This window comes from Jaculus jaculus, chromosome 5 (assembly GCF_020740685.1).
Source record: "Jaculus jaculus isolate mJacJac1 chromosome 5, mJacJac1.mat.Y.cur, whole genome shotgun sequence".
In the NCBI taxonomy this organism is placed as follows: domain Eukaryota; kingdom Metazoa; phylum Chordata; class Mammalia; order Rodentia; family Dipodidae; genus Jaculus; species Jaculus jaculus.
The window spans coordinates 41,366,096-41,380,638 of record NC_059106.1 but is presented as its reverse complement, the minus strand read 5'-3'; the positions used below and the strand labels follow the sequence as shown (position 1 = coordinate 41,380,638).

Genomic DNA, 14,543 nt, shown 5'->3' with positions numbered 1-14,543 from the left:
CAAACCAAAAACACTAAATGGGAGAAAAGCCTGCTGTACTTTATTCCATATTAGTGTAAACCAGGCCGAGGAAGGAGTCACCTGGAAAATGGCCACCTGAGCCACAGGCTGATGAAGGGCCCCATCACCATGCTACTGTCATTGCTCCGGAGATGCACTGTGCCCTCAGGGAGCATCTGACACCGGGGACAGCTCCTCGTGCCAAGATGTGAACTACTCTTCGGTCATTGCCGCCAGCCTCAGCCTGGGGTCCAGGAGACCTGAGCTTGTCCTCACAACCTGCTCTCCTGACCTGAGGCCACTCAACTCCCCAGCACATGGGCCTACCTGATGGCCTCAAGTAGCAAGGTCACTTCGCCAGCATTGGCAGCAGATGGAAATACCCACAACACAGCACCCAACCAACTGGAGTGTTACTGCCACCAACATCCTGGAGCCAGCTCAGTCTCAGCTGCGCTGCACTGGCCGGTGCCTGGCCCGCAGCCCCCCCTGTCCCTGTCTACGGGCTCGGAGGTGGCTGCACATCCTCTGTATCATCAGCCTCTGGGCCTTCAAGCGCTTTCGCAACTTCTCATTTTCCTTCAACGTAAGGAAGAGTTTTCTTTTTAGGGCATCCAAGTCCAAAAGGGCATAGCTGTGATCAGATGGCTGTCCAGGAAGGGATCTTCCCGGCCCCAGAGGGTTGGTTGGCCGACCAGGGACCTCCATTGTTTCTGGTCTCTGTGGTAAGACCTGAGGACAGAAGTGAATGAGCTAGGAGCTGGTCAGAGTCAAAGGACCTGGATGGCCCTGTGTCCCCAGCAGGAAGGGTTCTGCAAGAAGCCCTTCAGCAAATCACTGGACTGGTTCAGCCCAGCCCTGGACAGCTGGACCCATTTACTCTGCTGTCCTGAGAAATGCCCAAGGCTCAGGTTGCTTACTAGGAAGCCGTGAAATTCAAGACCACCTACCCTGCCGTTCCATTTCTGTTTTGTTTGAGCAAAACCCATCTTGTGATAAGACTGCCTCAAAGCCCAGGTCTTACCTGTCTCACAGGGCCGTCGGGGACCAGCTGAAGCTCCTCAAGTGAGACAGCCATGTTCCTTGTTGAGCTATACTCCCCAGTCACTGTGTCATGGCAGACCTGAAACGGGACACACGGTCAAGCTAGCTGAGCTGAGAGACACTGGATCCTCCCACACCTGCCACTGTCCATCCAAAAGTTATCTCTACCCAGGGGGCTGCAGCCAGGCACTGCCACAGGGCCTGTGCCAATGCCGCGACATCCCATCCCACCCCCCCACACACACCACCTCCACCAACTTAGGAGCCTTCAGGAATCGGCTATCAGCCTGTTACCTACTGAGCTCTGAGCCACTGAGGCTTCCCTCCAGAAAAGACAGCATCCTAAATTCACATGGGACAAAGTTCACAGGCAGCCTGGCAACGAAGCTGCTGCCCGTGCATGCTGTCTCTGCCCCATGGCATCACAGATGTGTGGGGAACACCCAGGACAGGCTCACCTCTCTCTCTGAAGCAGCCTCTCTCTCGCCAGCAGGGTCTGTGTTCTCTCTCACCGGCTGCAAGTCAAGACAGAGCTGTGCAGATGATATGGTAGCCAACCTGCCTCTCCCCAAAAAAGGTGCCTCCCCTGGCTGCAAAACACCTGCATCCCCTTGTGGGACACACCTAACAAATACTTGTTGGCAGGCGGCTCAAGTGGTAGATTGCTTGTCTACTTGTCCATCCTGCCCAAAGCCATAGGTTCCATCCCCACCACTGCATAGAAAGGGCTGTTAATCCCAGAGATTGAGAGGTAGAGGCAGGAGGAGCCAAAGTTCAACATTGTCTTCCTCTACATATGAAGTCTGAGGCCAGCCTGGGCTACAAGAGACTCCATCTCCAAAAAATAAGATGGGCATGGTCATACATGCCTTTAGTTCCAGCACTTGGGAGACTGAGGTAGGTAGGGTTGCTGTGAGTTTTGAGGTCAGACTACAGTTAAAGAGTTCCAGGTCAGCCAGGTGTGTGGCACATGCCTTTAATCTCAGCATTTGGGAGGTAGAGTTAGGAGGATTGCCATGAGTTCAAGGCCAGCCTGACACTACAAAGTGAATTCCAGGTCAGTCTAAGCTAGAGTGAGACCCTGCCTGGGGGGAGGGGAAGAACGGGGCATGGTCTCACAAGCCTTGAATCCCAGCACTTGGGAGGCAGAGGTAGGAGGATCACTGTGAGTTCGAAGCCACCCTGAGACTACATAGTGAATTCCAGATCAGCCTGGGCTAGAGCAAGACCCTGTCTCAATATATATATACGTATATATACATACACACACACACACACACATACATACAGGACTGGGAGGATGGCTTAGCAATTAAGGTGTTTTCCTGCAAAGCCAAAGGACCCAGGTTCGATTCCCCAAGACCCATGTTAGGCAGATGCACAGAGGGTGCATACATCTGGAGTTTGTTTGCAGTGGCTGGAGGCCCTGGCACGCCCATTTTCTCTCTCTCTCCCTCTTTCTCTGTCAAATAAATAAAAATAAATATTTTTAAAAATTAGGTAAGCCGGGCGTGGTGGCACACACCTTTAATCCCAGCACTTGAGAGGCAAAGGTAGGAGGATTGCTGTGAAAGGCCACCCTGAGACTCCATAGTGAATTCCAGGTCAGCCTGGGCTAGAATGAGACCCTACCTTGAGAAAAAAAAAAATTTGGACCAGCCCAGATCCCTTTCTTTTAAATCCTGGGTCAGCAGTCCCTGAACAGATCCCTAGAGAGCCAACGACCCTGCATCTTCCTCAGTGTGTGCCGAGTGACAGTACACAACGGGAAGCCTCTGTCACTGCTCCAAGGTCCAGACAGTCTGAAGTCCTACCAGGTGTTGATGGAGTCCATAGGGGTCATAAACAGCTTCTCACCACCAACCTGGCACAGGAACACTAGGAATAGCAAAGTACAATGCTCAGCTCTTATTTCAGAGGCAGACATCTTAACATAAATTGCTAAACAGGACAAAATGTCTAACAACTCACAAATACACTAAAGCCAGATATAGTGATACACTCCTTGGAAGGTGGAAGCAGGACACTTGGGTCAAGGCTAGCCTCTTCAGCCACATGGTGAGTTCAAGGCCAACTGGAGCTACATGAGACCCTGTTCTTAAAAAAAAACATACACCTAGTGGCCCACTTTGTGCTCTCACTTCAAGAGAGAAGATAAGATGAAGGAAATGCAAAGTAAGACCAGTGGGTGGTACAAAGAAGGGCTCTCTGGGGAGCCAGCAGAGGAGTGGGTGATGGCACTAGAGGCGCAGACTCAAAGGAGAGTAACCGAGAGAGCATGTGGAGAGACCACAGGTGAGAGGCCCTTCCTCGCCCTCCTCCTCCACTCTAGTCCACTGCTGCTCTGCTCATGGCTCCCTTCACTCTCTCCCCATAAAAATCAAGCAGGTCAGCCTTGTGTTTGTCCCACCACCACTGTGCCTTCCAGTAAAAGTGAGCGAACCCCCGAGGCCCACACTTCCTCTGGGACTTGGTGAACCAAACCATTAAGCTTGATGAAATTCACCTGGGTTTCCATGGCAATAACTGAGTGCAAACCCAAGTCATACCACCTCCATGTCCCATCAACACATCAAAGCCCACATGCACAAAACCCAATAGGTAGTCTGAACCATGTCCCAGCACGCTCTGCTCTTCCTGACTTTCCCCTGCTTTCTAGACTCAGCTCAGTCCACTCACCCAGGATATGGCCTCCTTCGCTGTGAGCTTCTTACTTCCAAGCCATTTGCCCATAGCCAGAAGGAGCCTTCCAAAGCTATGTGTCTTCCTACAACCTTCTGAAGCCATGTCTAGAAGCCTAGGGAGTTAACTAGGTCATGAGGGTAGGGCCCTCATGACATCAGTGGCCTCACAGGAATACATAGTAGAAAGTATGCTCCCTCTTTGCATGTGCCTCACCAAGACATGCCCATATTGCCATCCTGACCTTGGAGTTCAGACTCCATGACCCTGAGAAATACTTGTCTTCAGAAAAGATGCTATGTAGGCAACATGAATCCATGTCCCTCGGCCACAGTCACTCGTTGGGCTATGACAGTTCTTAAAAGACGAACTATGGCTCACCAGTTCACAGCACTTCCTGTGCTAGTGATGAGGGCCTGAGGAGGCCTAAGAGTTCCATCCTCAGACACCACATAAACAGTTGGGCATAGCCATGCACATCTGTAACCCCATCCTGTAGGGCAGCAGGGGCTGGAGCCCCAGGATGAGCAAGAGACACTGGCTCAAATAACACATAAGCCGGGCATGGTGGTGCACATCTTTAATCCCAGCACTTGGAAGGCAGAAGTAGGAGGATTGCCATGAATTTGAGGCCACCCTGAGACTACATAGTGAATTCCAGGTTAGCGTGGGCTAGAGCAAGACCCTACCTTGAAAAGCCAAAATAATTTTTGGGCTGGAGAGATGGCTTAGGGGTTAAGCACTTGCCTGTGATGCCTAAGAACCACGGTTCATGGCTTGATTCTCCAGGACCCATGTAAGCCATATGCACAAGGTGGCACATGCATCTGGACTTCGTTTGCAGTGGCTGGAGGTCCTGGTACACCCATTCTCTCTCTATCTATCTACCTCTTTCTCTGTCTGTTGCTCTCAAATAAAAAAAATTAAAATTTTTTTAAAAATCTTCTCACCTCTTGTGCAAATGAGTAGATAGATGATAGACACTTTGGGGGAGGGGTGTTTTGAGGTAAGGTCTCACTATGCAGTCTCGGGGTGGCCTCAAACTCATGATGATCCTCCTACCTCTGCCTCCCAAGGTCTGGAATTAAAGACTTGTGCCACCACACCCAGCTAAATGGTAGATATTTTTTTTTTTTTTAAGTTTTTCAAGGTAGGGATTCACTTTGCTCTAGGTTGACGTGGAATTCACTGCATGGTCTCAGGGTGGCCCCAAACTCACAGCAATCCTACTTCTGCCTCCCAAGTACTGGAATTAAAGACATGAGCCTTATACATACAGGCCTTTTTCTTTTTTCTGGTTTTTTTCCAACATAGGGTCTCGTTCTAGTCCAGGCTAACCTAGGATTCACTCTGTAGTCTCAGGGTGGCCTTGAACTCAAGGAAGTCCTCCAGCCCCTGCCTCCCAACTGATGGGTTAAAGGTGTGAGCCACCACACCCGGCTGTTTTCTTTAAAAATAAATAAATAGGGCTGGAGAGATGGCGTAGCGGTTAAGCGCTTGCCTGTGAAGCCTAAGGACCCCAGTTCGAGGCTCGGTTCCCCAGGTCCCACGTTAGCCAGATGCACAAGGGGGCGCACACGTCTGGAGTTCGTTTGCAGTGGCTGGAAGCCCTGGCGCGCCCATTCTCTCTCTCTCCCTCTATCTGTCTTTCTCTCTGTCTGTCACTCTCAAATAAATAAATAAAAATTGAACAAAAAATATTTAAAAAAAAATAAATAAATATATATGTGTGTGCGTGTGTGTGTGCCTGGGCTAGATAGAGTGAGATCATATCTCAAGAAAACAAAACAAGCTGGGTGTGGTGGCACACGCCTTTAATCCCAGCACTGGGAGGTAGAGAGGTAGGAGAATTTTTGTGAGTTTGAGGCCACCCTGAGACTCCATAGTGAATTCCAGGTCAGCCTGGGCTACCTACCTCGAAAAACCAAAAAAAAAAGAAAACAAAACAAAAGTGATGGGGAGACCCTGAGGTGGTAGTGCACAGCTTTAATCCCAGTACTTGGGAGGCTGAGATTGAAGGATCTCTGTCAGTGTGAGTCCAGCCAGGTAGAACCTGGGTAGTAAAGAGCTCATTACACAAGCACAAGGGCCTGGTGCTACAGAAGCTTGAGTGTTACACAGCATGAGGGCCTGAAGCCTCCAGAGTTACAATTCCCAAGCAACCATATAATCAGCTGGGTATTTCCAAACACACCTCTAACCCTGTTCTGTGGAGAGGGGAGACATGTGAGTGGGTGGGGCTCACTCATCTGTCAGTCTGACCAAAAAAGTACTTCTGGGCTGGAGAGATGGCTTAGTGGTTAAGGTACTTGCTTTTAAGGCCTCACAGCCCAGGGTTCAATTCCCCAGTACCCAGGTGCCCAAAGTGGATGCACATGCATCTGGAGTGCATTTGTAGTGGCAGGAATCTCACGTGCACCCATTCTCTCTCTCTATGTTTGCAAACAAAAAAACTAAATACTGTTTTTTTGTTTTTTTGTTTTTTAATTGCAGCTCAGGCTGGGGCAATGGCTTAGTGATTAAGGCGTTTGCCTGTGAAGCCTAAAGACCATGGTTCAATTCCCCAGGGCCCACGTAAGCCCTATACACAAGGGGGCGCATGTGTCTGGAGTTCATTTGCAGTGGCTAGAGGCCCTGAAGTGCCCATTTTCTCTTTCTCTCTGTCTGCCTCTTTCTCTCTTCCTCAAATAAATAAATACATTTAAAAACTGCAGCTCTAAAAAAAAAAAAAAAAAAAAAAACTGCAGCTCTAGATGGGTTTGGTGGCACATGCCTTTAATCCCAGCACTTGGGAGGCAGAGGTAGGAGGATCAGCATGAGTTCAAGACTACACCATGAATTCCAGGTCAGCCTAGGCCAGAGTGAGACCCTACCTCAAAAAAAAAAAAAAAAAAAAAACCTGCAGCTCTGGATTCAGAGACTCCCTATCTCAAGGAAACAAGCAAAAGTACAATTAAGGACATGTGGCAGGTGTCTCTGGGCTCCACTGTGCATATCTGGGCACTTTCAAAAATGCATGCATGCACACCCATACACAAAGTGCCTCTGAGCCCCCCAAAACATTGTAAGCCATTGACTGCCAAGGACTTTGGTTTCCCACCAGAAATAAAGACCGTATTGCTGAAAATTCCACATGTTTGGCTGCAAGATCACTGAGAAATCAAGCTGGGGCTGAGCTGAAAACCTCCTCCCTGTGGACAGCTGACAGAAAGCTGGGAAAAGCTACGCTGCATGCAGCCCTATGGGAGGGAAAAGTCATCAACAGTGATAAACAGCAGTGGACTCTGCCAGCCTTAAGTTTGCCCATCCAGGCCAAATGAGCCAGTGGATGCAATAGTAGCATGTCTGTTATGGGGGAAACCAACTGCTCTGTAACTAAACTGGAGGACCACTCCATGGGAGGGAATATATGCCTGGTACTAAAAACCTAATCAAAAGCCTATGGCAGGGGAGGTGATGAGTCCTAGAAGAGCAACACCTGCTGTTATATGGCTAAATGCGTATATGACACTCACCAAACTGCCCTGTGAGCACTTCTCTTAATGTTCATACCCATATACTAATGCCACTCTCACTTTTGGTTAGAGAAGCTTCTCTTTTCAGGTGGCAATGACCACTGGGATGACTCAGAAGGCACCAGAGTGCTGAGAAGAAGTGACAGAGGAGAGCTTAGCACGGAAACATCTTTATCACACCCTTCAAGGCTCAGGGTCCATTGTGGAAGAGGTGTAAGAATGTAAGAGCCAGAGGAAGAATGGGACTGCTAACATTGCAAGACTCCAGACACAAAATGGCCTTGATATCCATGACCTTGCAGTGCCTCATACAAGACCCTCATAATAGGAAGAAAAGATGATAACATCAAAATAAAAGAAGGGCTGGAGAGATGGCTTAGCAGTTAAACACTTGCCTGTGAAGCCTAAGGACCCCGGTTCGAATCTCGGTTCCCCAGGTCCCACGTTAGCCAGATGCACAAGGGGGCGCACGCGTCTGGAGTTCGTTTGCAGAGGCTGGAAGCCCTGGCGCGCCCATTCTCTCTCTCTCCCTCTATCTGTCTTTCTCTCTGTGTCTGTCACTCTCAAATAAAAAATTTAAATAAATAAATAAATAAATAAATAAAAATAAAAGAGAAACTGAAAGAGGAAGGGGATATGATGGAGAGTAGATTTGTGAAGGGCAAAGTGGAGGAGGGGAGGGAATTATCATGCTTTATTGTCTATATTTATAGAAATTGTCAATAAAAGTTTTTGTCTTTGTATTTTAACCTTCTGGGCTGGAGAGAAGGCTTAGCAGTTAAGGTGCTTCCCTGCAAAGACCCAGGTTCAATTCCCTAGTACCCACATAAGACAGATGCACATGGTGGTACATGCCTCTGGAATTAATTTGCAGTGGTTAGAGGCCCTGGCACACCCACTCTCTCTCTGCCACTTTCCCTCTCTCCCTCTCTCTCTCTCTCTCTCTCTCTCTCTCTCAAATAAATAAAAATAAAAATGTTAAAAAAATAAAATCAAATATTTTGTTGGGCGTGGTGATGCACGCCTTTAATCCCAGCACTCAGGAGGCAGAGGTAGGAAGATCACCATGAGTTTGAGGCCACCCTGAAACTACATAGTGAATTCCAGGTCAGCCTGAGCTAGAGTGAAACCCTACCTTGAAAAACAAAAACAAACAAAAATGCCTGTTACAGCAGCCTAAGCCAACTAAGACACCCTAAAACGTCACTACTTATCCCCACCTCTCACCATCTGGCACTATTCAACCCTCCAGCTCTCAATGACCCTCCAGCCTAATTCACGCTCCTGAATCTCAAAGCCTGCCCATATATCTCTTCCAGCCTCTGCTATGCACTTCACTCTCCTGACCAAGCTGTTCTCCTACTATGTAAGGACCTCACAAAGCACACAGTGACAGGCCTAGCTGGCTTCCAGGACAGGAACACAGGATCAGAAAACAACACTGAGCTGCTGTTGGGCTGGAAAGTTTCATGACCAGCCAGGATAAGATGTACATGGCCACACTCCAAGCACATCTACCAGGAGAGGCTTCCTGTTACAAAGTGATGGCTTCTTTCTTTCTTCTTTCTCCATATGTATGTACATGTGCATGTGGTATCTGTGTGTGTGCTCACATATGTGGGAGCAGATAGGGGCACATGCATGGAGAGGCCAGAGTGGACATCAGATGTCTTCCTTGATCACTCTATTCTTTGAGACAGGGTCTCTCACTGAACCTGACACTCACTGACTAGACTACACTAGCTTCTCCCTCCCCAGTGCTAGAATTACTGGCAACAAAGAGCCACTATACCTGGATTTTACCTGTGTGCTGAGGATCCTAACTCCAATTCTAATCCCTGTACAAGCACCTTACCCACTGAGTCACCTCCCCAGCCCTTTTTCTTTTTTCTTTCTTTTTTATTTTTTTTATTTTTTTTATTTTTTTTTTAATTTAATTTATTAGTTTTCTTTTCAGTAAATACAGGCAGTTTGGTACCATTATTTAGGCTCATCTGTGATCTACCCCCTCCCATTAGACCCTCCTTATTATTGAAAATGGGTCGTGCATTGTGGAGTTAGCCCCCAGTTATTAGTATGGTAAATGTTTCTTTCTTTTTTAAATTTTTATTTATTTATTTAAGAGAGAGGCAGAGAGAAAGAGAGGGAGAGAACAGGAGTACCAGGACCTCCAGCCACTGCAAACAAACTCCAGATGCATGCACCACCTTGTGCATCTGGCTTACATGGGTTCTAGGGAATCGAACCAAGGTCCCTTGGCTGTGCAAGGAAGTCCATTAACCGCTAAGCCATCTCTCCAGCTCCTCTTTCTTTTTTTAAGATTTATTTATTTATTAGAGGGTGGAGGAGTGAAAGAGAGAGAGAGAATGAATGTGTGCCAGGGCCTCTAGCCACTGAAAACGAACTCCACACACATGTGCCACCATGTGCATCTGTCTTACTTGGGACCTAGAGAATAGAACCTGGGTCCTTAGGCTTCACAGGCAAGTGCCTTAACCACTACGCCATCTCTCCAGCCCTCCTCCCTTTTTTTTCAAAGTAGGGTCTCACCCTAGCTCAGGCTGGCTTGGAATTCACTATGTATTCACAGGGTGGCCTTGAACTCATGACAATCCTCCTACCTCTACCTCCCAAGTGCTGGGATTAAAGGCATTCACTAACATACCTAGTTCCAGCCCTCTCTTAAAATTTTTATTCATTTATTTAATTAATTTATTTTCAGTTTTCTGAGGTAGGGTCTCACTTTGGCGCAAGCTGACCTGAAATTCACTCTGTAATCTCAGGCTGGCCTCAAACTCACAGCTATCCTACTACCTCAGCCTCCTGAGTGCTGGGATTAAAGGTCTGCCCCAGCACTCCCAGCCTATAATTTCTTTTTTCTTTTTAGTATTTTATTTATTTATTTATTTGAAAGAGAGAGGAAGAGAGATACAGATAATATAGAGAATAAATTCCAGATGCATGGGCCCCCTTGTGTATCTGGCTTACGTGGGTCCTGGGGAATTGAACCAGGGTTCTTAGGCTTTGCAGGCAAATGCCTTAACTGCTAAGCCAACTCTCCAGCACCTACAATTTCTTTGGAAGCCTCCCCCCTCACCATAAACCTATGTTCCCCTTTGACATGCTGCCTCCACCCCCATATGACAAAACAGCATGTGCTGCATGAGAACACCGTCCTACCTGTGTTGGGTCCTGAAAGGCAAACACGGTGGGCACAGCATTATGCTTCAGGTTCTTGCGATTTCCAAAAGCACTGAAGCACTCAGGCCGGAAATGCTCTGAGCAGATGACTGTGTGCTGCTTGGGCTTGAAGTTGGCCCGGCCAATATTCAGCACCCATTCCTTCAGCAGCTCCGGGCGGCTAAATGGGAACCTGTGAGCACAGCAGATTATGGGACAGTTCTAGAAACTTTGTACACCACATAAAACATCTAGAAGTGAGCCGGGCATGGAGGACCATCATGGAGTTCAATGCCACACTGCAACGACATAGTGAAATCCAGGTCCGCCTGGGCTAGAGTGAGAACCTCTAGGTGACATGAAAATAAAAGGCACCCAGAAACCCAGCACTTGGGAAGTGGAAGCAGGCAGATTAAGAGTTAAAGGCCAGGGCTGGAGAGATAGCTTAGTGGTTAGAGAGTTAAAGACCAGTCTTGACTATATAGCAAGTTCAAAGCCATCCTGGGGTACAGGAGACCCTGTCTCCAAAGGAGAGGGGAAAGGAGAAACAAAATTATCTGGGAGGGGCTGTAAAGATGGCTCAAAAGTTAAAGGCACTTGCTTGTAAAGCCTATGGCCCGGTTCAATTCCCCAGTACCCACATAAAACCAGATACACAAAGTGGTGCATGCATCTGGAGTTAGTTTGCAGTGGCTAGAGGTCCTAGCATGTCCTCCCTGCTTCCCTCCTCCCTCTTGTTTTCTCCCACTTACCCTGCAAATTAATAAAAATAATATTTTTTAAAGATTTATTTTTAGCCAGGCATGATGGCATATACCTTTAATCCCAGCACTCTATAGGCAGAGGTAGGAGGATCACCATGAGTTCAAGGGCCACCACAAGACTACATAGTGATTTCCAGGTTAGCCTGAAAAAACTTAAAAAAAAAAAAAAAAGATTCATTTTCATTTATTAGAGACAGAGAAAGGGAGAAAGGGAGAATGGGCACGCCAGGGCCTCCAGCCACTACAAACAAACTCCAGACTCATGTGCCACCACATGCATCCGGCTTACATGAGACCTGGAGAATCAAACCTAGGACCTTAGGCTTTGCAGGCAAGATCCTTAACCACTAAGCTACCTCTCCAGCCCCCAGATAATGTTTGTTTGTTTGTTTTAATTTTTTTAGGACTGGAAAGATGGCTTAGTGGTTAAGGCATTTACCTGCAAAGCCTAAAGAACTATGTTCGACTCTCCAGATCCCACATAAGTCAGACACACAAAAGGTAAGGCAAGCACAAGGTCACACATGCCCACTAGGTAGAACAGGCATCTGGAGTTTGATTGCAGTGGCTAAGGCCCTGATATGCCAAGTCTCACCTCTCTCTTTTTCTCTCTCTCTCTCTCTGTCTCTCTAAAGTAAAAAAAAATAATAATAAAATAAATAATTATCTGGGCTGGGTTTGGTGGCACATGCCTTTAATCCCAGCACTCGGGAGACAGAGGTAGCAGGATCGTAAGTTCGAGACCACCATGAAACTACATAGTGAATTCCAGGTCAGCCTGGGCGAGAGCAAGACCTTACCTTGAAAAACAAACAAACAAAAAAGACAAGGGGGCCAGGCATAGTGGTATACACCTTTTTTTTTTTTAATTTTTTTAATTTATTTATTTATTTGAGAGCAACAGACACAGACAGAAAGACAGATAGAGGGAGAGAGAGAGAATGGGCGCGCCAGGGCTTCCAGCCTCTGCAAACGAACTCCAGATGCGTGCGCCCCCTTGTGCATCTGGCTAACGTGGGACCTGGGGAACCGAGCCTTGAACCGGGGTCCTTAGGCTTCACAGGCAAGCGCTTAACCACTAAGCCATCTCTCCAGCCCAGTGGTATACACCTTTAATCCCAGCATCTGGAAGGCTGAGGTAAGAGGATTGCTATGAGTTCAAGGCCAACCTGAGACTAATTCTAGGTCAGCCTGGGCTACAGCAAGAACCTACCTTGAAAAACCAAACAAAAATGAAAAAGGCAAGAGGGGCTGAAGAGATGGCTCAGTGGTTAATGTGCTTGACTGCAAAGCTATGGACCCAATTTTGATTCCCCAATACTTATGTAAAGCCAGATGTACAAAGTGGCACATGTGTCTGGAGTTCCTTTGCAGTAGCTAGATGTACCTTGTACCTGATGTACCCTTTCTTCTCTTTCTCTCACTCTCTGTCAAATAAATAAATAAGACAAGGGGTTGGAGAGATGGCTCAGCGGTTAAGGCGCTTGTCTGTAAAGCCTAATGACCTGAATTTAATTCCCCAGTACCCACATAGAGCCAGATAGATACACAAAGTGGTGCATGCATCTGGAGTTTATTTGCAGGGGCTGGAGGCCATGGTGATAGCACACACTTTCTTTTTTAATTTTTTTTTTGTTTATTTTTTATTTATTTATTTGAGAGTTACAGACAGAGAGAAAGAGGCAGATAGAGAGAGAGAATGTGTACGTCCGGCTAACGTGTGTCCTGGGGAAATTGAGCCTTAAACCGGAGTCCTTAGGCTTCACAGGCAAGCACTTAAGCACTAAGCCATCTCTCCAGCCCAATAGCACACACTTTTAATAGCAGCCCTCAGGAGTCTGAGGTAGGAGGAGCACTGTGAGTTGAAGACCAGCCTAAGACTACACAGTAAATTCCAGGTCAGCCTGGGTGAGACCTTACCTCAAAAACCAAAAAGGAAGGAAGGAAGGGGAAAAAGAAAGGGGAAGGGAAAGAAGGAAAGGAAAGGAAAGGAAAGGAAAGGAAAGGAAAGGAAAGGAAAGGAAAGGAAAGGAAAGGAAAGGAAAGGAAAGGAAAGGAAAGGAAAGGAAAGGAAAGGAAAGGAAAGGGCTAGAGGTGTGTGTACAACTCAGTGGTAGAGGCAGAGGACTTGCCTACCCTTCAGGAGGCCTTGAGTTCCATTCCCAGTATTGAAAAAAACAAGGGTTTGCCAGGCATGTTGTAATCCTAGCACTTGGTCGACAGAAGCAGGAGGAATGCTGGAAATTCAAGGCTGGCCTGGGCTACAGTGAGTTCTAGTTCCACCAAGACTACAGACAGAACAAAGCCTTGTTTCAAAAGGAGAGAGGGCAGAGGGAATGAATATGGTATCTATCCATGAGTACCTGCTCAGTGGAAATATCAGAATACACGTTCCACAGGCCCTGAACATTATTCTATTGCAGAACAGATAAATTCTAGTATTACATGTGTTTGGTGGAGTACTATGTACTGGTGAAAAGGCACCAGTTTAGCTGTTGAGTGTAGCAAGGATGACTCTCACAGACAGGAAAAGTACATGGTGTAATTCCGTTGCTGCCCAACAATCCACTGACAGGCAAGATACATCCCTGTGAGCCACAGGGAGGAAGAACTGAAAGAGCGTGCAGTTCTTTGGGGGGACGAGGGGAGGTGCTGCGTACCGACTGCACTTTTCTTTACCTTGTTACCCATCCATAAAGCATGGACACCCAATGTAACCCGTACGGAGAGTTCCCAAGATGCAAGCTGTACTCTAGAGGGGCGGGCTGCTACCCGCAGGGCCTGGCACGTGGCGCTTTAGGAAAGGATGAACTGCAGGACAGACTCAAGTATCCACCACGATGTTACTGCCAGCCGGCCGGGCCACCCTGGAGGGCACTCATTTCTCCAGCCCGCGCCCGGGCTCCCCTGGAGGTGATGCAGGGCAGAGCCGGGCATGGCCAAACGCGACCTACACTGGCTCAGTGAATGCGGGCACCTGCTGCGTCCCAGGCAAGGTGAACCAACACCAATGTCTCCAGGAGGAGCTGTGCAGCTACGGACGGGCCGCTCACCCTCTCCAGCCGTCCCCTCTCTCCGCCCTCGGGCCTTGCAGCGTCACCGACCCGGAGACCTCCGCGAAGACTTGGGGTCCGTGCCTCCCGCGCCCCACTCCTCACCGGTGGAAGGTGAGCTGCTTCTTGCAGCTGCTGTAGCGATTGCAGCACTGCCGTGCAGCGCACGACTTCGGCATCTCTGAACTGGGCGGCTGCCCCTAACAAAGATGGCGGCAGCAGAGACATGGAGGTGAGTGGCAGTAGGCGGGGCTAGCGGGGGCGGAGTGTACAGGCCGGCCAGAGTTGGGCATGGGGCACTCTGG

The 14,543-nt window shown here is 48.1% G+C and overlaps 1 protein-coding gene across 1 annotated transcript; it reads right to left on the bottom strand.

The window, feature by feature from the left end:
• Nucleotides 1–18: 18 nt before the first annotated feature.
• Thap3 (THAP domain containing 3) lies at nt 19–14,465 on the bottom strand. Its single transcript, XM_004657681.2, has 5 exons — nt 14,344–14,465; nt 10,422–10,614; nt 1,503–1,559; nt 1,025–1,123; nt 19–732 (listed from the first exon to the last, which is right to left on the bottom strand). Exons 1-5 carry the CDS (start codon nt 14,415–14,417, stop codon nt 448–450), a joined length of 708 nt encoding a protein of 235 aa, XP_004657738.2. The 5' UTR covers nt 14,418–14,465; the 3' UTR covers nt 19–447.
• Nucleotides 14,466–14,543: the final 78 nt, after the last annotated feature.

Excerpts from the sequence above, each read along its gene's own strand:
- Thap3 (XM_004657681.2), bottom strand. The coding sequence starts at position 14,417 with ATGCCGAAGTCGTGCGCTGCACGGCAGTGCTGCAATCGCTACAGCAGC. Across the intron at positions 10,615-14,343 it reads AAGCAGCTCACCTTCCACCG|GTTCCCATTTAGCCGCCCGG; the intron begins GTGAGGAGTGGG and ends CTGTGCTCACAG. Across the intron at positions 1,124-1,502 it reads AGGCTGCTTCAGAGAGAGAG|GTCTGCCATGACACAGTGAC; the intron begins GTGAGCCTGTCC and ends GTCCCGTTTCAG.